General features: G+C 37.5%; 1 protein-coding gene across 2 annotated transcripts in view; it reads right to left on the bottom strand.

Annotated features, from left to right (window-relative positions):
* The window catches only part of LOC114246283 (alpha-N-acetylgalactosaminidase), a 79,736-nt gene that overhangs the window by 14,792 nt on the left and 36,975 nt on the right, over window positions 1-27,969 (bottom strand). For both annotated transcript variants that reach the window (XM_028178747.2, XM_028178748.2), the window contains exons 2-3: window positions 25,905-26,299; window positions 24,721-24,895 (exon numbers count right to left, since the gene is read on the bottom strand). In XM_028178747.2, coding sequence (XP_028034548.2) covers window positions 24,721-24,895; window positions 25,905-26,077 — 348 coding nt within the window. In that variant the 5' untranslated portion in view covers window positions 26,078-26,299. The remainder of the gene's footprint in view (window positions 1-24,720; window positions 24,896-25,904; window positions 26,300-27,969) is intronic.

Here is a 27,969-nt window from a genome sequence, read left to right as displayed (position 1 = left end):
TATTTTTTTTTTGTTTCATGTGTGTTTTAATGTTTCCGAAGCGAAGCGAGGGCGGGTCGCTAGTTCTCTATAAGTGTGGAAAATTTCATACCCCTCCGTCCGCGCAATTTTCGTAAAAAGGGATACAAAGTTTTTCCTTCACGTATTAATATATATAGATACATACACAAATATAACTTTATATATTATGTATATGGACTGCACGAAACGTGAATTTCAATCACGTGAGCTACATATATATTAATAAATTCATTGATACTGTCATCCAAATTCAAGGTAATTTATTTATTTATTTCAATAGTTATTATCATCGAGGATACGAATAGAAACTTCCTATTGACCTCTAAATATGTATTTTACTTAATCTAGCCATTTTATTTATAAAAAATACATTTACCGGATTTTTTTGGCTTGCATCTTAAATGTACACATGTAAATAATAATAATAATAATATAGTTAATATAATTATACAGTGTTTTTAAAAATTGTATTTTTAATATCTTTTTTAAAAAATATTATGTAATTAATAAGATTTTAAATAAATATAAATGAATGTATAATAATAATACATTTTTATTTCAGAATTAAATTCCATATGAAGTGTTAGTTCTTAAAAAATGCAGTTCATTTTATTTATTTTACATTGACCATGGTTGGTCTTGAGCCAACATGGACTTCATTCCAGTGCCTCAGTATAGGGCAGCAATAGCGACTCCCTATCGCGGTCAGGAGGCTGTTAAAGTCGGCAGCTACTGGATTGTGCTGAAGCGTTTCGGACTATAACGCAGCAGCATGCTATATCAACTACAACGTCAATAGAATACGTAAAGTAAGACGAAATTTACCGGAAATATGTCTATGCGCTAAGTAAAACCACATATTTCGTAAATATAAAAAATCGATCAATTCGTAACACTTAAACGACTGTATTGTATAAAATATAATACCACTAACTTGTCTATTTATGCCTGTGCCTATTGCCTAAGAGACTATTCCAGCTCCGCCCGGGATACGCTTCGGGTGGTTGAGCTCACGGGCTCAAGCTGAGAGAATTTGCCAACACTAGCCCTAGCAATAGCAGTGCTTTGCTGAACCTACCCGCGGATCTAAATTGCGACTCACTAAGAATATCCGCCGAGAAACTCTGTGGGCTGTGTCTATGGGTAATGCCGTTTTACTATACTAATGAGGCTTAGAACTCATGTCTCAATTTGAACATAATTTGGGATGTTCATCTTTAAGAGCTTCACTAATCACTTAACACCATATGGGCAGGAAGTTCGAAAGCCTGTTTGACCAAAAAAAATATGTAGTGGCGAAATACTTATGATAAAAATCTAGTCATACATTGAGAATGAATCAGTCGTGTCGGGCAAGTAATCGGCCGTTTCCTCAGGATATTAGCTTCTGAACCTGAGACCGGTAGTTGCGCAATCACCGGTCTAGCTTCAACTTTGGCATTTGGATGTATGAGCTTTAAGATATCGTGCAAACGCTATTAGCTACTGCGTATGTAAGTTTTAAAATAGTAATTGGCAAATCGAATTTTATCCTGCTATTCGTAATCAAGGCAACCCATTGCCGTGAGATACAAAAAAAATAAAACAGTTTATAGGAACGAATAACAAAATAAAAATCATGGTATGTAGGAGGAACATAGATTGATGAAGCCTAAATAACGTAGGTACTAGTTTTTATTTATTGCCCTTGTAGGCAGACGAACATACGGTTCACATGATGGTAAGTGGATACCATCGCCCATGGACTTCAGCAATGCCAGGGGCAGAGCCAAGCTGCTGCTTACCGAACAAATTAAAAAACATTAACACACAATTGAGACCGTCAGCGCAAAAGTGGCCTAACCCATAATTTTTCATATTCGCGCTTATATATTGCTATTTATTTAAAACATATTACTGTTTTATGCAAAACCGGCCTATCCCTAGTCTCACCCATAGATAACAGATGGATTTGCATTATTTTTGCGCGTATTGTTTTTGTCTACGAAGCAGTGTAAAAGTAAATTCTAACCTCATTATCTTCACACTAACTATAATAAGCTTAGGACACTTTTGCGCTGACTGCCTAAATTGATTAATGGTATTTTCTAATACACACTTTTTGAATATTGTCGTGATGTAATTTACAAAAAGCCGTCAATCATTATGTATTCTCTACTTGCCTATCGGCCTTAAGAGGATATATTGCCTTCACCGTGATAGGTAAGTGAGCTCACGGGGCTCAGCTTGAAAGAGTTTGCTAACACTAGCCCTAGCAAGAGCAGTGTTTCTCTGAATCTACCACCGGATCGGAATACCTACTGAAGGGGAACTTAGTGGTTTGTATCTATAGTTTTAGTTGCACGTCGAACTCTTTGTTCTGAAATTCGGCGAGAACGGTGACCGGTGCTTGGAGTGCCAAAAAACGCCGAGAGTGGTTGTGGAGGATCCAAAATGCCACGCCGATGGCGGCTATTCATTGTCCGTCGCCATGAAACACCAGATCGAAATCTTGTGACTGATTCAAGAAAACTGTCACGGTACGTTTGTGTGGCAAAACACGTTATATAGTTAACTAGCTGTGCCCGTCCACTTCGCTGGGCATTTAAAATTAACATTTATTTCTCACCCCTACAAAGATTCTCATCATTAACGCCCCCGCAACTGGTGTAGGGAGTCCAACACTCATAAAATATTAGCCTATCCATTAAGTACATGTATTTTCTACATGGATACCAAGTTTCAAGTCAATCGGATGCATGGTTCAGTAGTTATAACGGCACATCCGTACAAAACCACTGTAGATTTATATATTAGTATAGGTGATTGTAAATTAGACGTCATTACGTGGGGGCGGCATGATTACTCCTCCCAGGCTGTTCGTTCCATATACATTTCATATAAGAGCCCTACTAACATTACTTGTTTAACTGTTCACATTGACCCGAAAAATCTGTAAACTACCGTGGGAACTAACCACATCATCTCAAACTTATGAACCGATTTCAAAAAGGTTAGTTAGTAGTACACAGTTCATTTCACTTGCGTGCTCTTATTGTCAAGCAAAGTGATATCACAGTGTAATTGTTTGAATTTCAGTCGTTAAATAATTATTTTTAGTTAGTTTAAGATAATACCATGCTTTTTTTTCTCTTTCCTTCACAGGGGTTGCTTATGCATGACCCCTGGAAATTGATATTCAAGGAAAAGGAACATTGCCTATCTTCAAGAATTCTGTTCTTGACTCTTTTGATGAAGATCCAAGGGAATGTTATATATTGTGACCTAACCATGGTTTCGAGTTACCGCTTCATTTAAGATAATAGAAATTGAGATTATAGAGCTCAAATTTAACGGTAGGCAGCGGCTTGGCTCTGCCCGTAGCATTGCTGAAGTCTATGGGCGACGGTAACCACTCACCATCGGGTGGGCCGTGTGCTCGTCTGCATACAAGGGCAATAAAAAAAAATCGCTTTTGTAGGCGTTTCCTAATCCTAATCACGAGAACAACCTGAAAGAAACTTATCATCATAATACCGCAAATTTGTGTGATCGAGTTACGATTCCGTAACGAACCTGAGTCGCCGCAATTCTTTTACTCTGTAACAACACCATAAGCGAGCGCGTGAGAAACACGCCCGAAACGCGAATCAAGGTCTCGAGATTTGTCCCGAGATTAAAACGTTAGTACGACTACAAAATATCTTACGGTGTCTATCCGACGTGTATCCGTCATTGTGGGGGCCTCTATTGTGTTTTCGTTCACATCAAATATAAGGGCTGTTGTGTTTTGCGAGATATCAATTGTTTGTATGTGAAACCGGCGTCGGGAAAACGAGAACGCCACTGCAATCGTTCTTTGTTCTTGTTACATTTATTATATGAGCAATTAAGCCTTACTGGACAACAATGTTTTAGGATAAATAAACAAATGAGAACAAATCACGGTCGTCCGGCCCCAAATTAGGATTCTCTGTCTTATGGATACCAGAGACTGATATACATACTTAAATACGTTTACAATATAAAAATATATAGATAATAAACACCCAGTTAAAGAGAGCAAACAAACTTGTTCATCACACGAATGTTTGGCCGATGCGGGAATCCAACCCACCGACCTCAACGCAACAGTAAGGAGCGCTACTGCTCCACTGAGTCAGTCAAAACATAATCGGACCAATTCCATTTTACTTATACTAAGTTGTGAACCAAGAGGCAGGTAAGCTTCTGGTCTTCTGAAGCGCATCGTACTATTTTTTATGAAATATTAAATACATACTACTCGACAAAGCAAATCAGCTAATCCTTACGAGATTACACGCCCTAAATTCGTCAACAGCAAAACAATGAAATCACGATTTGAAATAAAAAATTAAAATAAATAAAATACTTAAAAAAAAAAAAAAAAACTATTTCTCTTGAGATTTTTTTATTTAAAAAACGAATTAAAGATTCGCACACCAAAGTAATTCGTAGAGGAATATTAAAAACAACGTACCTATGTGTTAACGTGGACAGTCTTAACGCTGAAACCAATCTATTTCAGATACCCTTATGATGGACAGGAATGTATGTAGAAGAAAATAAATAAATGAAAATCACATGTAGAAGTTTCAAAGTGCTCAATTACCGTATAACAGTCAGAAAAACAAAGACGTTGAGAAGCTTTTTGGGGAGACAAATGCAGTTCGAATGGCGCAGGATCGGACTGTGAAGCGGATGTACCGGACGGACGCCACCCCGTAGAGAGGCCCAAGTACCGCTGGTCTGACGCTGTGGAAGGCAATCTACGAGAGCTCCAAGTGCCGAACTGGCAAGGTGTTACGCAGCGCCGCGCCGGGATGGATGGCCGTTTATTGTCGGAGGCCAAGACCCATTTCGGGGCCATAGTAGTGATTTTCTTATTCGACTGCGACGGGGCAACGCAAAGTCTCAGTCACCAGAAACATATCTTGTCGAGTCCCCGGATTCACTCTAGGTGCTTTTAAGGCCTCCAAGCACCCATCACCATCGATTACGAGGAAGAGTTCGACGAACGACCAATAGACACAGCCCACTGAGTTTCTTGCCGGATCTTCTCAGTGGGTCGCGATTCCGATCCGGTGGTAGATTCTGCGAAGCACTGCTTTGCTAGGGCTAATCCTAGCAAATTCTCTCAAGCTGAGCCCGTGAACTCACCTACCCGTAAGGGCGGAGCTGGAATATCCTCATAGGCTAACAGCGAATAGGTATTATAAAAAAATGGGGTCATAGTACCAGCGCATTAGTACTAATAAGTTTCTTTGGGAAGATGTTTGGTTTTCGGGTGCCAGGGTATGATCTTTGTTACATCGCGACGTTATTCGGATTCCGAACAAAATCCAGGCTCATTGTTGCCGAATGTGAAACGCTGTATAAAAAAAAGAAGGAGGCTATAAGGCAAATTTAAAATTTCAAGCCTCGAGGCAAACAATACAGGTGCTACGGCATTCGGGATGCGCCCCGGCACAATGGCCTGTCGCGTGACTCACGTACAATGTCAAGGTGAGCTGTCATCTGTCGACTGACAGCTGTTATTGTGTAACATTCTCTGACAGGTGTCACGGAAACGCGCTGAATTAAACCAGTAGCTACGTATATAATGAAACTCCATACCGTCGCTGTCACACAAAAATCTGCTATGTGTAAAAACTCTATTTTGAATTAACGAGTAAAAACATTATAGTATAAAATTTTAAATGAAGGTGACTTTTTAAGACCTATATCAAATGAAAGCTATAGATAAATATTAAAGCTATAGACACATAACAGTTTTTTTACACGGTAGATAGGGCTGTGAACTATACGAAAAGGTCAAAAAGTAAAAATCTCGAAAAGTACACATAGCAGATTTCGGTTTGACAAAGACGATACACAATTATTGTTACGTTCAATGTATTTTAATATCGAAACGTTTCCTCTTAGTAATATCGTATCTTTGACATTTTTATATCTGCTATGTCCCTGGCTTCAAGAAATTAAGGCTATAATAATTGTCATCGACTTTAAATAGAAATTATCGAATGCTTTAAATACATTTGAACTATTTTCGTGGTATCTAACCTTTTCATTGTTACGATGAGTGAAAATAATATTCAGTATTAAATTTAGACTGAATGAAACTAAAGTTAATTTGAAATAATTAATCTATGTTTTTTTTTACTAGCGGTAGAGTGTCTTGTGAGCTCGCATGGAAAAGTACCCCCACCCCGCCTTAATATGCTGCAAAGCAGTAATGCATTTTCGGTTTGAAGGGTGGGGCAGCCGTTGTACTATAGAACAGATATTTAGAACTCATATCTCAATTTGGGAGGTGGCATTAACGTTGTCGATGGTTGTGAACTTGGTAAACGTTTACCGTCGACTGGGCCAGATCTCGATCACCCATTAACCGTTAATCACCGGTTAACGCAATAAAAAAGTCTATTCTTTTAATCTCCGGTTTCTGAAGTTAATATGCACGTTGAAATATTAAACCGTAAATATTGCGTGGTTTGCGCTAAATCGAATGATCTCGAAATTGAAAACAAATTCGAATCGGTGCGTGTAAAACCAGTTATTTCTGAACCAGTGACCGAAATGCTGCAGTCGATGCGTCAAATCAATTAACTCTCTCTCTCTGTCAGTGCCCTTTTGAAAGCGTAGAATCTTTATAAAAACTAAGATTGCTTCCGCATTGTTCAAGTGATGACTTTTAAACGTCTTTTGATAATTCTCATTCAATAAAACATCACCAGAACAAACTTATTTGTAAGCTTTTACTAAATATTAGCTATTGCTCAAACCGTAATCTACTTAATGTAAAAATGCGTAAAGCTCCGTGCTTGCATCCTATAACTTGACGATGCTGAGGTGCTAAATGCCATAATGACGTATAAAAGTATTTTAAAATTTTCTTTTTTCTGTAGACAAAATCTTAATGTTTATGTTCTATGGCGCGTTCCGTCTCATCTTCACCATAGTTGATCAATATATTTTACCCTCAAACTCTATGATGTTAATAAAAACTTCGTTAAAACAACACAATATGTACCTATCTAAGTACATTTGCATCCCAAAAACTGTTTTTTTTTGTAGGTTTTTTTTTAGTACATACATTCGTTTCTATTTTTATATGTAGCGTTCTATATAAAATCGGAATTACGCAAGCCATTAACCGAGTCAAGTTGTTTAGAATAAATCTAAACATTATAGAACAAATAAACACAAAACGTTTTAGTCGAAATGATAAACAAACAAAAACTAATCCACAAAAACGAATCAATGATCCAGCGCGATAAACAGAAATGAGAATTAAAAGTTTTTGATTCGAACTTGACCCAGTTCGTCCGCTTTGGGCGTTGCCCGTTTTTACACTTTTACCGCGACCTTGCCGCCGCCGGAATAAATGTCGATCGTATTTCTCACGGTGAACATGTGCTAAATGAACTGAGGAAGGCCGCCTCCGTGATTTGTGTTATTGCTTTATTTAACTATTAAATAATTTAGGCCACAGAATCTTACATGAGAGATTGGAGGGTGACAAATATGTTATGCATTACGAGTGATCAACCCGCTGAGTTTCTCGCCGGATCTTCTCAATGGGTCGCGATTGCTGTCCAGTGGTAGATTCTGCGAAGCGCTGCTCTTGCTACGACTAGTGTTAGCAAGTGCTTTCAAACAACAAAACAAACAAAATCTAAGATTGATTATCTGTGTTTTATTCTCCGTTAACTACAGTACCAGTACCACAACTTAACGCACCAGTGTTGAACCTACGACCTCCTGACAGGCCGTATAACACTCCTCAGCTATAGGCCTCATATTATTCACGAATTAAGCTTATCATTTATACTTTAGAATCACATAATTAATTTATTCTCAATTTGATCACAGACGTCAAGAACAAAAGTTTGACATTAAATAAATAGTATGCATGCGTGTGTGCGTCAAATACATGATAGTGTGTGTAATGTTTTTTTTATTGATTTAATGTATTTTTTAGGCATCATTTAAAAAAAATATTAACATTCTGCACTCCTTCTCTATATTCTCTATAAGTGTGGGAAATTTTATACTCTTCCGTCCGCGCAATTTTCGTAAAAAGGGATACAAAGTTTTTCCTTCGCGTATTAATATATAGATATTAAGAGTTTAATATCTGCACGTGTATTAATATTAAATGTCGATTTTTTTTGTTTGTGTGTGCGACCTCGAAAACGATCTGATTTGGGTGTAAGTTATCGTATTACCATATTAGTTTCATCAACTTCCAATCTTCTTGTCTTGTTCAATGTCAAGGAGCAATTTATAGACGATTAATTAAATTAAATGTCAATGTCCCATAATAAATATTGTGATGCGTCCGTTACGATTTAAATATGTTGATTTGAGTATTAATTGATCCATTATAATAATAAAGACTCAAACGGCTTAGTGCTTATTTCTAATCTGTTTGTCGTCCGATTTTCTGTTTTTGTTTAGCCTAGTTTTAAAAATCTATATATGAGTCGACTATTATCAAAGCCGGCAATGTGACTTTTGGACAATTATTGGTAAATCAGAAAAACGAATTATTGACTTTGTATTCCATTGGCAGTCACAAAACTCTTCTGAACGACATCTTAGATAAATAACAGGTTAAGTATTAACCTTTATTTAATGCAGGTTTTGAACCGTATTCTTTGAAGGAGACGATTATAATCAAATCAATCTGTATTGACATATCAATAACATTTTTTTGTCCAAATGCACAGATTGCCACCTTTGATAATAGACGACTCATATATAAATGAATTGCTGTTCGTTATTCTCGCTAAAACTCGAGAACGGCTGGACCAATTTGGCTAATTTTGGTCTTAAATTATTTGTGGAAGTCCAGAGCCGGTTCAAAAGGTAGATCAATAGGAAAATGCTCGGAATTAAATAAAAATAACAATTTTGTTTTTCCTTTGATGTGTCCCCCGTCGGACGGATTCCTTTTTGTTCGTTTTAAGTTTATTTTATACAAAAGGTCTTTTCTTTATCGATGGAGGCACTACGAAGTCTGGCGGGTCAGCTAGTTTTAAAATTAAATAAATAAAATGGTTTGAGAACAGTTTTTTTTTGTCACTTTTGTAAGTTTTTTTACTGGTTATAGGACGTCTTGTTTGTCCGCACGGATAATTACCACCGCCCTGCCTATTACTGCCGTGAAGCAGTCATGCGCTTGCTGAGCTTCTAGTCTTTAACGTGAGAACCGCACGTGACACAGCTTAGCCAAAAGTGTATCAAAACTTCTCGCCCTCAACTTTGTACAGAGCATTTCGATCATGCAACAATGTGTACTGGTGGTAGGACCTCTTGTGAGTCCGCACGGGTAGGTACAACCGCCCTACCTATTTCTGCCGTGAAGCAGTTATGCGTTTGGTTTGAAGGTTGGGTGGCGCATTTACGATGTAGATGTCAATGGGCTTCAGTAACCATTTAACACCAGGTGGGCTGTGAGCTCGTCCACCCATCTAAGCAATAAAAAAAATTTAAAAAAAGGGTTGGTTTCATTTGGTACACCGGGATTAAGAGAGAGTGCAATTAGTTTATTGTTATAATTAGAAAATTCTTCATTATTGTGGTATTTTATTTTTGTTGCTTAGTTGAGTGGACGAGCTCACAGTCCACCTAGTGTTAAATGATCACCTGAAGTCATAGATATCAACAACGTAAATGCTGCAACCCGCCTTGTGACATTTGGTCTAAGTCTGTTTTTACAGTACATCGCCTGCTCTAGCCTTCAAACAGAAACGCATCACTGCTTCACGGCAGAAATAGGCATGGTGGTGTATTTCCTCTAGTCTTTGTAGGCAGCGGCTTGGTTCTGCCCCTGGCATTACTGAAGTCCATGGGCGACGGTAACCACTCACCATCAGGTGGGCCGTGTGCTCGTCTGCCTACAAGGGCAATAAAAAAAAAAAGTCTGCCAATTTCGGTCCCAGAAAAATCTTGCGTTCTGATTTGCGATTAAAACTACAACCTTATGTATGAATTGGCATGGCGGCATCCGTGTTATATTGTCCGTGGGCTCCATTCAATAATTCGACAGCCGGCGGACGTGAGTGACTCGAGATACTATCGATAACAATAAAAAACGTTATAATTTCTCAGCTCACCGCTCATAATGATCACTGCCGATTGCCGCGGACAATTTAGCCGCGAAAGCGAGAAAGTAGATCTAGGTTTTCACGAATTACCTTACTTACAAAACCTAAACTAGGTCTCGTGCAACTTTTACAAAATACGTGACGTATCAAATGTAAAACAAAACAATACCACACTGCTATTATAACTAATTAGGAAGACGTCATTTTGAATATCGTAATGAACAAAATCATTGTTGAAAAAAAAACATAATAGTTCGTCAAATGATATCATAAATTTTCGCAAATACTAAACGTTTTATCAGACGCCACTACTGCCAGTTTAATCTCAACGAATTAAATAAATCTATACAATCATAATCTTCGCGTTCCCGCCAAAACACTTACACAGTCACAGATTATATACACCCAGCCTTCGGTGAACAAAAGGCGACTACATATATGTACCAAGAGAGTTTTAATAAAAAAAGCTGTACTAAATTATATTATTATTCTTGATCGACATTACAAAACTAATGCAGAACATATGACAAAATACATTAAAATTATTCACCGAAACTAGGAAACAATGTTACATTGGAAAAACAGAAGGTACAAGCCGGATATGATTCGTTTTATTGGTGATTATTAAACATTCAACAAATAATGTATTTACATACCGACCTACCATCTTTTTGGTTACCTACTGGTTTTTTCTAGATTGGGTAAGCAGAAAACGAGTTAATGACGTTGCAGGTTTCATTAACATTGTCTATGGCATAAAAATTTAAGCGGAAACGTGAGTGATTCTCTAGATTCAAACTTTTCATAATGGCGGCTCATAAATCATTTATTATGCCTAATATAATATATTATAATTGTTAATTTTAATATCAGATAATATTTTTGGAGGAGAACTATAAAAAGTGCAACATTGGAATAGTTTTATTTTATGCGCCACGATCCCAATTCTAAATTTCATACTAAGTATATGGTACTATACGGAAAGGTATATTATTATTATTTATATGTGCCATATTTTATAATTATATTTAGTATAAAAAATATTTATATAGCGTAACTATATTTATTCACATAAATTGATGAGTTTATTATTATAATGTGTAATTCAATTATTTTGTTTTTAGTTAATATTGCATTAATTAATTTTGTTGTCTCATATTTTTAATCTAAAGTGTTAATTTAAGCTAATGTATTTATTTATGGTAAAACCAACTATTAATGTATGTATTTAAGTAATAGTAACAGAGACACCCTGCTTACTTCTGCCGTGAAGCAGTAATGCGTTTCGGTTTGAAGGGTGGGGTAGCCGTTGTAACTATACTGAGACTTTAGAACTTGTATCTCAAGGTGGGTGGCGCGTCTACGTTGTAGATGTCTATGGGCTCCAGTAACCACTTAACATCAGGTGGGCTGTGAGCTCGTCCACCCATCTAAGCAATAAAAAAAAAAAAAAAAAAAAAGACAGTAAGAATTGGAATCTGCTCTCCTTTAAAACTACAAGACAATCTTGACCGCCCTGTCAATAGTGTAACAACTAAAACAGAGACTCACAAAGGAATTAAATCAAATCAAATCAAAAATCCTCCGTCCTGAGAAGAATTAAATATTAGATTTTTTTTAAATATTAATTTTTACAATGAGTATTATAACGTAACAATTATTGCAATATTGAAATGCCCGGAGCGAGCAACTCATTCCCACTTTGTGCAATCTTCTAGATAATCATTGACTTTATAGTAAGCTTTATTACACAGATGTTCTTTAATAGTTTTCTTAAACCTATGTATATGTAGGTTCTGAACATCTTGTGGGATTTTGTTGTACAGGCGCACAGACAAACACCCCAATGAATTTCGTATCTTATGTAACCTACTCATCGGCACAACAAGCCTGTGTTTGTTCCTAGTATTTCTATTATGTATGTCCGACTTTTTAGGAAACTCCTAAATATGTTAACGAACATACATCAAATGTTCAAAAATGTACTGGGATGGCATAGTGAGAGCTTGGATTCCCTTGAGTGCATAATATAGATAGCACGTATAGCTCTTTTTTGCAGAATAAATATCATTTCTAATTTCCTCACCGGATTCAAATTTGCGTTAAAACATCATTGAAAACTTAATTCGTAGCATAAACTCTGTTCAGACTCACATTCGCTATTGGCTTCCTACAAACTGTCAAACTGTTGTAAATAAGTAGGTAAAAAATTACAAAATTGTATGTACCAATCTAAAATGAAACTTTCGAGAGAGCTGGAGCCTGTACTAACTCTAAGACTTGTTAGGACTCCAGGTTTCCTCCTTCTTAAGAGACCGCTTACTTTATGAGCAGACATCATGTTAAAAGACCTTAATGGGTTATGTGCTTTTAAGTAAATTCAGGTACATAATGGTGTGAGTTAGTATGTCTGCGAGTGGGTGTTACATGCTTTTTTTCCACACCTAATGGCTGTTAGCTTAAGGGGCATTTCGAACTACACGCAAACTGGTAGATTAGGTCACGGTGCTAAGCACGGTTCACATCACAGTGACAGGTCTTCTGTTCGGACCTAGTCTAAATCATAAAGCCTTATTGACATTAGGTCTTTGTTATAGATTATATGGTTTTTTTTATTGCTTATATGGGTGGACGAGCTCACAGCCCACCTTGTGTTAAGTGGTTACTGGAGCCCACAGACATCTACAACGTAAATGCGCCACCCACCTCGAGATGTAAGTTATAAGGTCTCAAGTATAGTTACAACGGCTGCCCCACCCTTCAAACCGAAACGCATTACTGCTTCACGGCTGAAATAGGCAGGGTGGCGGTACCTACCCGTGCGGACTCACAAGAGGTCCTACCAGCAGTAATAATGGCATAATAGTGTTATAATATGTTGAACAGTTCTAAAATATTGTCCCTCATTGGCAATACTACAATAAATCGATTTTATTTAATACTCTTCGAACATAATTCCTATTGAATGTCCAAGAATAATCACATGTTTTCTTTAGCAAAAAAAAATAATATCCAGAATTAATTCTTCGTAAACAAAATGCCATGTGCCGATTCATTTAGTACGCAAACAGAGTACATTGAACTCGCAAAGCTGTCAGCCACGTGTCAAATGTTTGTTCCAACAATATCAAACGTGTCGCAGGAGGTCGAGTTCAAATGTGAATCACAAAGCAAACAGATATCTTAAAACGGACGTGTGATGATTGATTGGCGATAATGAACACGTTTGAGTAACGACAAAACAAACAAACTAGTTGTTTTGATGGTTCCGTCGCGATTTTTTCCCCTACCTCGTAATCATTGGTAGCATAAGGGGCTATTCCAACTTCACGCGGACCGGTAGGTGAGCTCACGGGCTCAACCTGAGGGAATTGCTAACACTAGCCCTTCAAGCCCTAGCAAGAACAGTGCTTCGCTGAGTCTAATACCGGATCGAAATCGTGACCCATTGAAATGATCCGGCAAGAAACTCAGTGGTTGTATCTATGGAATAGTTCTCACGTCGAACTATTCGTCGCAGTCGACGAGTTCGACGAGAACAATGACCAGTGCTTAAAGAGCCTATAGAGGGTTATCGTGCCGCGCTGCTTTTTCAAAGTAGCGCTCTGACGCTTCTTTAAGATACTTACGTATCGGTTCTAGATTTAATTCGACGTGAAAATCTATATTCCCGGTGATCCGACGGCTATCCTACAGAAACACGATTGGATGACCTGTAGAGAGTTAATGTATGTACGGGCCGCGTGAGCGAACACTACCCTAAGTTTTGTAGTGTCACCTTGTTAAGAAAGGACAATTTTGTGGCGATAATGAATAAACATGACATACGTAGTCCTGGATCCTCAATACGACATTCGCCTGCATAGAGCACAAGTATATTCGAAATATTAGATAGGGCACAGGTGTGTATATGGTTTAGAAAAAATATATATATTATATATCTCTGATAAAAGATTTTGTCATCATTATTTTTGATGACTTTTAGGACAGGATAAAAGACGAACAGCCTATGGCCGTAAATAAATGTAATAAAAAATACTGTCACAGATTTGTGTATTTTGTCGGCAGACTTGTCGCTTTGAAGACAGTGAAAAGTATAAAGTTCTGTGCTATAAAATCAGAATCAGTTTTAGAGGCGCAGTTCTCCGTTCAGGCGAACACTTAATATTATCTCGACGCAATAAAATAAAGTCATTTTAAAGCATTAATGTGTCTTAAAGTGTGTAGTTCTATTAACTTAATTGAACGATTAATTAAATAATAGTTAATACATCAGACTTTCACTTCGAAGTACGAAAATGGCGTTAACCAAAAATCGATTTCAATCGAATTGAACAAATAAAATTAGCACTTCGTTTTGATCACAAGTATTAAATTGACTAAGAGCGACACGAAATACAACGTTACGCGGTGAGAGAATAAAGTGCAAATTCATTTATTTTAAACTTTCATTTAAGCTCTTTCAATTCTGATGGAAATATTTAGAGCGATGGTGCTCAAACTTTACGTTTCAATTTAATATTTCACATTAGTACGATTTCCTTAAGGATAAAATAAACTGACTAACTTTTTCTTGAATTTTACATTCATTAATGCATAATGACAAAATTTATCTGGATGCCTACTAGTGAAGAACTAACGCATCTGTTGGAAGCCATTTGTTATTCCTGTTGTAAACAAATCTCTATTACGCTAGTAGCAAGATCAAGGGACACTTAATACTTTATTAATTTGACCGGCATTTTTGAATTTAATGAGAAGATAACGGTAGGTGACGTAGTATAAATGGCGTGTCCGCAAATCGGAAGCCGGAGAAAGCCGATAAGAAGCTTGTCTAAAAAAATGACAAATGATATGTGTACATGGAAGAAAAAAAAATTTATTTATTTCTTAGATGGTTGGACGAGTAGAGTTAAGTGGTTACTGGATCTCATAGACATCTATAACGTAAAGTCGCCACCCATCTTGAGATATAAGTTATAAAGTCTTAGTATGATTACAACGGCTGCCCGACCCTTCAAACCGAAACGCATTGTGTTAGTATCTGCTATACGATTTTTCTGAAGGTAATAATGAAGGCAAAATAATTGAACTCACGGAAGTTTCCGCCAAAATAATAGGGGCCAGATACGACGCCGAATTATACGACTTAATCTTATTCTATCTATAAACTGGCTGTCTGTAAAGTCGGTTTACGGACGATAGTTTTATGTGATAAGGTCTGCAGCAGAACTATTCCACCTGTTAGCTCTGACGTCAAGCGATAAGAGATAAATGTGTCACAAATCAACGCTGCAAAAACGGGATTGAATGATTTGGAAGGATTTTAAGTGAGTGCGGGCCGCGTGCGCGAACACTACACTTGCATAGGTCATGACGGGGCGTATGCAAGTTTTGTAGAGTGTCACCTTATTTCTAAGGGACATTTTACTTCTTCTGCATATCATCGGGTAGAGACGTCCTAGAATGAAGGCGGCACGGTCGCGTACCGTCTTGATGTGAGGGCGGAATGTCATCCTACTGTCGAGGGTGACGCCTAAATATTTGACCTTCGGGGCCCACGGTATGGGCTGGTCGAACATCGTGATTGAGCGAATGGCGGAGGCGGAGGTGTTGACGCGCCTAGTCGGGAGAGGGATGCTCAGCGTGGTGTTCGGAGGGCGACCCCTTTTGAAGAGCACCGCTGTGCTTTTCGTGGGGTTGATGTCGATGCGCCACTTCCGGAACCACTGTCCCATGGTGGTAGATGCGGTCTGAAGTCGTCGATGAAGCAACGCCTTCTTCCTACACGAGTAGTAGATGGCGGTGTCATCGGCGAAGAGCGCCAGATGGGTCTCCGGAGACCGGGGTATATCATTGATATACAAACTAAATAGTAACGGGGAGAGGGCGGAGCCTTGCGGGACTCCGGCTGTGACGTGACGGGGGCGGGAACGCGTTCCCTCGACTCGATATCGGAACGAACGGTTCGACAAGTAGTCTCGTATGATGAGCACGAGTCTGTCTGGCACTCCCATGTTATACAGTTTGTATATCAAACCGTTGTGCCAGACTTTGTCGAACGCCTTCGCTATATCGAAGAAGAGGGCTCCTGTCGGGATGGGTTTCCGCCTATTCAGCCCTAGTAAGATGTGTGATGGACGCACGAGTGTCTGGCGCGGAATCCAAACTGCTCGTCTATGAGAATTTTGTTCGCGGATACGAAGTCCCAGAGGCGTTTACGAAGGAGCCGTTCGTATAGTTTGCCTATCGCCGGGAGGAGACTGATGGGGCGGTAACTCGCGGTTTCATTTTTCGAGATTCTGCGAAGCACTGCTACTGCTAGGGCCAGTGTTAGCAGCAACACTCCGGTTTGAGCCTCGTGAGCTCACCTACACGTTAGGGCGAAGCTGATATAGCCTCTCAAGGCTATCAGCATAGGTAGGGAAAAAAAAGAGCCGATTGTGCCTCTCTATCCCTTGTTCTGCGGCTCAAGCGGAACGTGACACTTTTTCATGCATGCAGCCGGTGTTCATTGATTTATAAGACGCTATCACGTCAAAAAATATGTTGGTTCGAATTTATCACGGAAACGTCTCACCAGAAAACGACAAAAATACAATATGTAGCTTCATCTTGTAGACGATTAATATTTACGATCCTTATGACGTTAGATAACGTTAGAAATCGCAAAAATTCAACACAGCTAAACATTATAACCGCCGCATCGTTCCACGCGTTATAAATTATAAATAATAAAAGCTAAACATAGTTCGTTGAAGGCAAAAATCTATTTGAATTGTGGCTTTACGATCACGAATAATGGATGCCGTGTAATTACTTCCTTGCAATCGTTTATTGTTGCACACAAACGCTACGCTACTGTGTCCGCATTTGAACACGACGCCATTTTGCATGACAAAAGCGCATAGCGCGCGATGACAGCCGGATAAACAGCTTAAATGAAAACATGATCCCTTATTTTTATTGTTCTAGGAATCTGTGTGTGGTGTCGTCCTGGAATAGTACCACTCGATCTCTTCCCGTGGATGTCTTAAAAAGTAACTGATCGATTGACAGGAACATAAGCATCAGTGTTATTTAGTAATAATAATCTATCATTTTTCCACTTTTAAAACAATACTATGATGTGTTTTTAAGTCAAAAGAACCATATAAGTACCTTAACAAGTGTCCGCTGAAAGAGAGCAAATTAAGATGGCGCCGATGTAGCAAGTGGAAAGATTTTAAAAACAACGCCATAAGCTATTGAGTAGGATATTCAATTAAGAAGAAAAGAAACTATGAGCTCCAGTAACCACTTAACGCCATGTGGGCCATCAGCTCGTCTAAGCCCCTAAGCAATAAAAAAAATAAACTTCCTACGTAAATATAATAGTAATAAAAATATATACCTAGTCAGGTCATAAATTCTGTCACATGTTTAATGTAAAATAATTGAAACAAGTTTATTCATTATGTAACCATTCATATACCAAAATGAACTTAACAAAACATAGATTCTTATGACACTAAAGTTTATTCAAAACGACCTCCGTCATTTTGAATACAGGCCTTCAATCTGCGCGGCGAGTCGTCTATCGCAGCACGAACGAGGTCCATGTCAATATCGGCGGCTGCCTTAATCAAGGATGTCTTGAGTGACTCCAAATTGGGATGAGGCTTTGAGCACGCCTTTTCCTCCAAGTGTTGCCATATCTTGTAATCTAACGGATTCAAATCTGGACTGGAGGAGGGCCAGTCTTCGTGCCGGATGAAGTCGATTTCACGCGCCGCCAGCCAGTCTTGTGTGCTCTTCGCTCTATGAGCTGGCGCCGAATCTTGTTGGAATACCCAGTGCCTGTTATTGGACATGGTATGAGAAACAGGTTCCACAAGGTTCGTCAGGACTGTATTTTGATACACAACTGCATTCGTTTTTACACCTTTCTCACAAAAATGTACCTCTGTTAAGCCCCAATAAGAAACTCCCAACCATACCATGAGCGAGGATGGAAAATGACCTCGTTGGACACGCGGAATACGGTTGCTCGCTTCTTCACTACTGTGTGCGTACACCTTATCATTTTGTTTGTTGTAGCTCTCTTCTACGGTAAAAATTTTTTCATCCGAAAAAAGAATTTCCCGATATTTTTTTCCCGCGTACCGCTTCAACAAAGCGCGGCATCTCTTCAGTCTCAGGTCCATTAGACGAGCATTCAAACGATGTTCTGTTTTTTTTCGATATGCCCGAAGCCCTAAGTCTTCATTTAATACCCTTTTCACCGTGGTTCTGCTTAACCCCATCTGAAGGACCAACAGTTTCTGCTTACGTTTGGGATTTCTTTGAATTCGCGCCTTCACAGCTTTTATCACTGCTGGAGTCCTAACAGACCGAGGGCGACCACTTCTTGACCTGTCATCTACACTAGAGTCTTCATTGTATCGTTTGATGGTACGATAAACGAATCTTTTGGTTATATTCAAAATTTTCAGTATGTTAAAAATTTGAATTGGCGCGTAACCGCAACGATGCAACGCAATAACTGCAACACGGTCTTCTTTAAGCGTCCACTCCATATTTAAAAATGAGTAAAATTCTAAAAGTATACATTTTTATTTTCATGAACAATTCGAAATTCGAATTCAATAAACTTTTTTGTGGCCAGAATTCTAAAAGAAAAGTTTTTACTGTGTGACAATACTTATGACCTGACTAGGTAGTTGAGATTTTAAATACTGCTATAATAAATACACGAGTCACTAAAAGTATTAAATTTTCAATACAGCCATAATACAGCACACTTTACTCTGTTTAAACTGCTGTATTCATATCATTTCCATTTCCTATACTAGCGCTATTGAGGTAGGTCTTCGCACAACAACTTGCTGTTTACAGGTGAACACTTTTTCAACCTGTCCCCTATACAAGATAGTGCTCCTTACTTTTACCCTCTTTTTTTTAAAAAGGGATTTTATGACCCGGTAACTAAGACCTTTCATGTGAGGTCATGTCTTATTTTAATTTATATTTTAATTTTTATGAAAAAAGAGAATATGGAGTGGAATGAAATGAAGATGATTGATTTGAGACATTAATCAACTGAGATTAAATTAAATGAGATGAGATGTTATGGGATGAAATATAATCTCAGTAAAATGCTGGACAATTACTGAGATTTTTTCAGTGGACTTTTTGGAGGATCCCGAGAAGTTACGACCAGCGGCTTTATTTGATTTTCCCACATTTGTGCACTTTCACAGATATTAAACAGTTAATAAACCACCTGAAGAAACACTAAATAGACAAAATAAAACAAATTAAACAACTTCACTCCTCGCGTTCCCGCCAAAAAACACTTTTACCCTGCATTTACAAGAAGCACAGATAATCGCAACTCTCTCATTGTGTATATTCAAAAGTATTTTTACTATCTGTTTTATAACAGTGGTTCGCGTGCACAAATCCAGAGGCTCACGATAATATCAAGTTATGGGACATTGCGTGCGCAACAGTCGGCCGGCATTTCCAAATGCCAGTTTAGTTACGGCTTTAACACTTAATCTTTTAGGTTATTGTGACATTTCCTTTAAATCAAACACAAAAACAAATGTCAATCTATGATGGTACTTGTGTAGACGGTTACCCATAGACACAGCCCACTGATTTTCTCGCCGGATCTTCTCAGTGGGTCGCGTTTCTGATACGGTGGTAGATTCTGCGAAGCACTGCTCTTGCTAGGGTCAGTGTTAGCAACACTCCAGTTTGAGCCCCGTGAGCTCACCTACACACGTTAGGGTGAAGCTGAAATAGCCTCTCAAGGCTATCAGCATAGGTAGAAAGAAGAAAAAAATAGACGGTTCTAGGTCATGAACTTAAGGGAAGGAATTGTATTTTTTTTTATTATTTTTTTATTGATTAGATCGGTGGACGAGCTCACAGCCCACCTGGTGTTAAGTGGTTACTGGAGCCCATAGATATCCACAACGTAAATGCGCCACCCACCTTGAGATATAAGTTCTAAGGTCTCACTATAGTACCATGTACCAGCATTTCAGCCCCAAACGTATAGGTATAGTACGTAATTAGATCCTCATCAATATATAAATAATATATCAATGGCTTTTACACCACATTCATTTTTAATTGGCTTCGGTAACCGTTTAACATTACTCGGCATAATTAGAGCAACAGAAAAAGAACTAGGTTGCACGTCGAACTCTTTGCCGAGTTCGACGAGTACGGCTTCCGGGGTCTACTCCTACTGTTAGAGCGGAAAGGATCTAATGCAAGGGCTATCTGATGGATCAATAAGGATGTGTCTAGGGCGTCGACCGTGACTGGCTCTTAGTGATTAAAATTCGGGGAGTAGTCAGCAGCGGCAATTATCATGATGCATACATAGCCTTATCGAAGTAGCATTCCGACGCTGATTTCATGAGTTTTCGAATGTATTCGAGGCCCAGGTTTTTATTGCGTGTGCGTCCGGTCCCCATTCCGAAATCAAACCCCCAAACTGATGCGATAGCTGAGCATATTCCACATGTCTTCCAATTACTTTTTAAACTCATTTTATTTAAAATTTGCATACATCATACCGAATGTTTATTTCGCAACAAAAAATGTATCGTACGAGCTCGTTGCCCAAAACTCAATATAAATAAAAAAACACGCGACTTTTTATGGACTGCAATAAATTCCACACACCTTCACACATCGGAATTACAATATGAATTGTTAATTAATGAAAATCATTTACGTCGATCAAATGAATTGACCTTAAAAACTTGTTTATTTTAATTTACTTAGTGATTTAACGAGAATCGTATCAAGGTTTTCCTTTCGGGACTTAAAGAAGATACTTTGAATTGGCCAGCCCACTGAGTTTCTCGCCGGATCTTCTCAGTGGGTCGCGTTTCCGATCCGGTGGTAGATTCTGCGAAGCACTGCTCTTGAGCACCGTGAGCTCACCTACACGTCAAGGAGAAGAACTAGCCTTTCAAGGCTATCAGCATAGGTAGGAAAAAAAATAAAAAAATATGGAACTGTATGTACTAGACTTTTTTTTAATCTAACGCGGATAGGTTCCTCCGTCTCGCCTTATTCAGCCACGTAGAAATCATGTTCGGATCTCGGATCGACCTACGAATGAGACATGAAATTCATCCGGACATTTATTCAACCTACAAAACGATTTTGAAAAAATAATTTAAAATTAATATTAGTTGTTTTATTTTATTTGACTTAATCATTTAGTTCTCAATTCGTGGACATAATTTTATATTAATAGTGTTGGTTTTGTATGTTTCATCTAAAACTCGCAAATATTTACCTATTTCGTGTTGGAACATGTTTTTTTTTTCAAGTTCAACGACTCCTAACGGGCTTATTATTGCTTTTTATTAATTTTAAATGTCAACAGCATCCGGATGGTGCCAGAATGAATAACGTCTCAACAATTTAACGACCGTGGTTTATGTTTGTTTAAAAAAAAAACCCAAAAAACTTTATGAAGCTTTACGGGATTCGAAATTTAAAATGAAAATTTGTTTTGAAATAGCAACAAAATTAGTCGAATATGAATTCGAATTTCATTTAAGTATACATCAAATAAGTTTTATTTTAATTATAGTATATTCTAATATATAGGTGGTGTGGGCGTATGTATATGGATATTACAGGCGATCCCATTCCTGCCGCTAAGAAATTATTCGTTCCATTTTGAAGCCATCTATGGCCATCTAAAGTCGGTCTAAAGGCTGCATTCACATTGTGACGTGTAGAGGCTCCTGTGACCAATTAACACCAGTTCCGTCACCGGATAATGCAATCATAAAAAACTGCGAACGTGAATAGTTTACCATAATACATATTATGTACATGTTTATAAAAAGAAAAGTGAAATTAAATGAATTAGTTTATATAAAAGTTAATCAAAATTACATTGTGTTAAATTTCCGTTATTATATTGTCTAATACTTCAGACCTATGCAAACGAAAAAATCAACGAATAAAATTGAAACCAATTCATAATGAGGTTTTATTTAAACAAGTATTACACCCTATATTAATATATATATCCTCTGTACAACAAGTGACTCTCACTCGATATCTTCTTCAAATATTTTACCAATGAGGATGATAAAACAGTTAAAATTACGAAACATCTTGCATCAAGCCTTTCATATAATAATGATACGGAATAATACGAAACGATTCTCACGGCTGCTATAATGTGATTCATTTCGTAATACAATACCAAGTCGTTCTATTGATGCGAAAAAAATTAAGCTCCCTCCAAATAAAGGCATGAATCTAGTACATTATATACCATATGCAAAGAGTTCTCGTCATAGAATCAATGGAGAATAATGAGATGGGACTAAATCAAAAAAACTATGAACAGTAAAACCTTCGCATTACTAAACAAACTGTTGATGGATACGGTATATGACTGAGCAGAGTAATCAACATGGGTGTCTCCCTAACTGGCGTGCATCTTGAAATTTTAAGGTAACGTCTTAATTAAATCACAATAAAAGCTATAATATCCATAAAACCGAGACTGAATCGCGACAATCGTGGAACGATTATGGAAAATTGTTGTTTGGGCCATTCAAGCTGAACGAATATCGTGAGCAATTATTATTATTATTATAATTATTAAATCTTTATTTCAGTAAAGAAACCATACATTTGGTTAGGAAGACTTATAATCTATGTATCTATGTAACATGTTACTATTTGACTATTGATTCTTTCTCAAATGGCTGCTGCAAAGGCTATTAAATAGCAGTCCCTCGATCTTGCTCGATATGATGTTGATGCGAACGTTAAAAACTCGCACTAAGCACACAGAAGACTGACGTCACTATCATGCACTCGACGCAATAACGATGAAACATTCGATTCGTTTTCTTATCTCCGCAAATCGATTAAGTACATTATTATGTAAGTTAATGAAACGTCTTTATAAAACGCGTAGGTACGTACGCTTTGCTCCAGATAGTAAAGAAAAGGTAGGATTTTATTGAAAGCCATTTGACCGTGTCCACGTTACAGATTACGCAAGGCCACACTTTCGTTTTATTGAATGTAAACAAATTAGACGCGTGTCCGAAACGTGCTGTATAGTTTTTTTCGGAAAACGAGTTGAACTCAAAATCATAAAATTTTTTTTTTTTTTCAATGTGTAGCTCAATCTAACGACGTAGGTAATTTGAATTATACAGCCAGAAGATTTCAGGTAGAGACACAATATATTTTTTTGTTTGTTTAATTACGCTTCATCTATCTATATATTATTATATAAAAATGAATTGCTGTTCGTTAGTCTCGCTAAAACTCGAGAACGGCTGGACCGATTTGGCTAATTTTGGTCTTGAATTATTTGTGGAAGTCCAGAGAAGGTTTAAAAGGTAGATAAATATGAAAGTTCCTTTTGTTTGTTTTAAATTTATTTTATACAAAAGTTTGGGTGGGTCTTTTATTTATCGATTGAGGCACTACGAAGTCTGCCGGGTCAGCTAGTTATAATATAAATTACAAGTATAGGTAATAAAGATATAAATAACCCGTTCATTAGTTTTCTTTAAGAAATCACCGGTAGTGAAATAAATTTACAAATATTACAAAACGATTGAGAAAAGTCTATAACACAAAAATCTAATCATTCCATGAGAATAGATATCGTCAAAACTGCTTGATTTCAAAAACTTCCAAACCTTAGTTCAAACCAAGTTTAACGGCTTCAGTTTTCCGTGATTTTAATGACACTACTGCATAAAATTATAACTTAAAATTAAACACGACGCGGACAATCTTTATCGACAAAAATTTTATAAATGTCATAATGACAAATATGACAAAAAAGCGCGCGAATTTAACTTGACATATTTCTCTATTGATTGTCGTCTATAGTCTATGGGATCCGAAAACGACTTTAGCTCACGCGAACAGCGAAGAAAACTGGCCAGTTCTATAAATATGTATTCTACGTACCCAGTTAAGTGTATACGTAACAATTGCACATGCGCTCACGCACTCATGCGATCACACATAACCGCTGCTATTTTCAAACACAAACAATTCATTACTTATGATAAACAGCATATTTATGGCCTATTAGGTTCGTCGAGGAAAGACATTTATCTCGCTTGTGAAATATTTATTTTAGAGATTTATAAATCAAATTTCACTGTTACCGTTCAACAGTAAATTACAAAAAAAAAAAACATATTGGATGTCTTTCATCAGGCTTAATTAGCATTGTTTGTTTTTAAGATGCTATAATTCAAGTTCTGTTACTGCTTGAAATGATTGAAGACATTTGAAACGGATACAAAAAAAGAAAACAGACATAGAGGTAATGTTACTATTTTAAATTGTAATATCTCTCTGCGCAGCTGTAACGAAATAACCGAGCCCATATTTTGGGTGGATAGCCGTTCGTACTATGTAGGATTTTAGTTTTACGTTTTAGGGTTGTGGCAATTAAGGTTAGTAGCACAGTGACTAAATTATTATTAGTATTTTATCACCAAACAAAACGCATATCTTAATTCATACTCAGTAAGATACATAATCGATAATTCAAAGTACTCACATAATCGGCTAAGCTCTTCATTCCGTAAGGGAACCGTTCTCTGTCCGGCACTAGTCTTCCCCTCTCATCCCTCTCCCGTTCCAGCCAGCAGTCGTCCACGTTGATGTACTCATATCCAGCCGCGGCATACCCTTCGGTCACTAAGATATCGGTCATGGTACGGAACAGACGATCGCTGGAAGAAAAAAACAGGATAAGACCTTAGCGAGGACAAACGTTGCATTCATTATCGGCGTTGTTGTGTAGACTTGAGCCTCGTGAGCTTACCTACTAGTTAAGGTTACGCTGAAACAGCCTCTCAAGGCTCTAGGCTCTAGCTTAGGTAGTAAAAGAAAGCCTATCTACTGTTAAGTGTTTTTATTATAATTTTTTTATTGCCCTTGTAGGCAGACGTGCATACGGCCCACCGGATGGTGAGTGGTTACCGTCGCCCATGGACTTCAGCAATGACAGGGGCAGAGCCAAGCCGCTGCCTACCGCTTAATACTCTCCACAAGCCTCGTTTGAAGAAGGACATGTCATAGCGCTCGGGAAACACCGTCGATGGGAGTTCATTCCAAAGCCGGAGATGCTACCAACATTGTGACATTAGGTTGAGCGTCTCAATTTTTTAATGACTGTGGCACTTCGAATTCCGCCATTAATATATCGAATCATCTAGCCTTACTGGCTTAAAATAAGTCATATCGCTTTGAAAAAACAGCATTAGTATTTTTGTAAGAAATCAAATGTATATATTTTATTTATTTCAAAATGACATCTAATTTTCGAGAATGGAGAACGACTAGAAGTAGGCAAGTCGATCATCATTGGAATTATTGTTCTACTTTTAAAAGTATTTATATCTGTTATTAATTTATTTTTTATTGCTTAGATGAGTGGACGAGCTCACAGCCCACCTGGTGTTGAGTGGTTACTGGAGCCCATAGACATCTACGATGTAAATGCCCCACCCAGCTTGAGATATAAGTTCTAAGGTCTCAGTATAGTTACAACGGCAGCCCCACCCTTCAAGCCGAAACGCATTACTGCTTCACGGTAGAAATAGGCAGGGTGGTGGTGGCATACCTACCCGTGTGGACTCCCAAGAGGTCCTACCACCAGTGAACACTGCACGTCTGGTTCTTTAGGCTTCGTTGACCATTCACGCCTCCCTAATCTACTAGTCAGTAAAATAAACTCACCTGATACAATTTTCAGGGTCATTCTTGCAATCGGTATTACACCTAAACCGTTCCCAGGCCAACCAGCCCATGGGCGGCGTCAGCACCAAGCCATTGTCCAGTCCCGAGATGTTACCCGACAGAAACACCAACAAACAAACCGTCGACACAGCGATAAACTTCCACGAAGCCATTTTGTATCACAGATAAAATAATAAACAAAAAAAAAAAAATGAACCAATAGATTATCTTCCGCGAACACTTATGCACATAGTTTTTTGTTTTTGTTTTGCAATATTATAAATTTTAATTCAACAATTTTTCTGTGGTTATTGCTTCGCGCTGTTTTTCCGCTGTTGTCAACTCGTTGGCATGTCTCGTTGGATTGTCACGTGAAGTTGAATACGTTCGGTTATCTGTGAACAAAAAGGAAGTGTTCTAATCGATATGTGGATAATTAATTTTCTATGGGGTCAAGTTCGTGAGGTCGTGACGTAAGCAGTGCATTCAGTTCTTACTGATTACAAGCTAGGTCAATTGGTGTTTTCGTAGATTAATATTAATATATAAAACGTTTTCTGAACCTAATACAAACATTAATTGTAATTTATTTATTTTATTTATTTATTTACGTAGTACGGACTCACAAAAAGCTCAATCACTAATAGATAAAACTCAAGATGTTTAATTAAATTGAAATTATACATAGGTATTGAATACTGATAACATAACAGTAAGAACAATTTTTTTTTACTGATTACGTTACATATCTATATATTAATACGTGAAGCAAAAACTTTGTATTCCTTTTTACGAAAATTGCGCGGACGGAGGAGTATGAAATTTTCCACACTTATAGAGAATATAGAGAAGAAGTGCACAATGCTTATATTTTTTTAAAAAAATGCATAAAAGATATATTAAATCAATAAAGAAAACATTACACACACTACATACCATGTATTTGACGCACACACGCATACATACTATTTATTGTCAAACTTTTGCTCTTGACGTCTGTGGTCAAATTGAGAATAGATTAAATATTGTTTGTCTTTATTATTATTTTTTATAGTGTAGATTTGGCGAATTTGTTGATTATAGAAGTATAAAATACAATCATAATAGTGTACAAACACAATTCCAATTAATTATAGTCGAATTTCGACTACTGCGGGAATACTCTAGTATTTAAAATTAGTCCAAATGCACATCGTGAATACTAACCGCCTTGAGAAGTTAGACTTATACAAAATTAGCATTGTACCACGGTCAAATTGCATCTTAAGTTCTGTACTAACGTCTTCAAGGTAGAACCAATTAGACTATAAAAATGTATGTCTAATCTAGTCAATTATCTTCCTTAATACTTTTGTCATTAGTGCTATGTTTAGATAGGGTTAACATTATAGTTATTCGTACATTTTTGTTTTTGTATCAGTCCAGCTGGCTTTTCTTGATTTCGGCGCTTCGAATATTATCCGCCGGCATTTGTATAAGTGCTTACGTGCAAGACTTACAATGTACTAAAATAAGTACAGCTACTATATTATTATATTCGACAATTAATGTTGTCTCTTTAGTTTTTGCTCGCATTTTTTATGGTTATTATGTATATGTGTTTTTTTCCCGGATCCTTTTAAGCGATTGTGGTCACATACGACTAAGCGTGTTCGGCGTTGTTAGACAATAAAAAAAGATATTAAAGTCGTATAAGCAGTATTCATTATTTCCATAACTCGCGAAAACCGAAAAAAATATTATACAAATAAAAAGTAACAAAAAAAAAATTACAGAAACGCAACGGTTAAGAAAATATTATAAGGGCTGTTTTTTTTAAATTCTACGGGTTTTTTCCACGGCTTCTCGATGACTCAGACTCTACTCGTAACCACAGCTTCCAAATATGAAGAGAACTCATGAAATATGACGTAGTGAGAACCCCTCAAACAAATATTGTCCACTGAGTTTCTCGCCGGATCTTCTCAGTGTGTCGCGTTTCCGATCCGGTGGTAGATTCTGCGAAGCACGGCTCTTACTAGGGCCAGTGTTAGCAACACTTCCGGTGAGCTCACCTACATGTTAG

Source organism: Bombyx mandarina, chromosome A1 (genome assembly GCF_030267445.1).
Source record: "Bombyx mandarina strain Sakado chromosome A1, ASM3026744v2".
In the NCBI taxonomy this organism is placed as follows: Eukaryota; Metazoa; Arthropoda; class Insecta; order Lepidoptera; family Bombycidae; genus Bombyx; species Bombyx mandarina.
The sequence above is the reverse complement of the archived record's forward strand: the minus strand, read 5'-3'. Positions and strand labels throughout refer to the sequence as shown.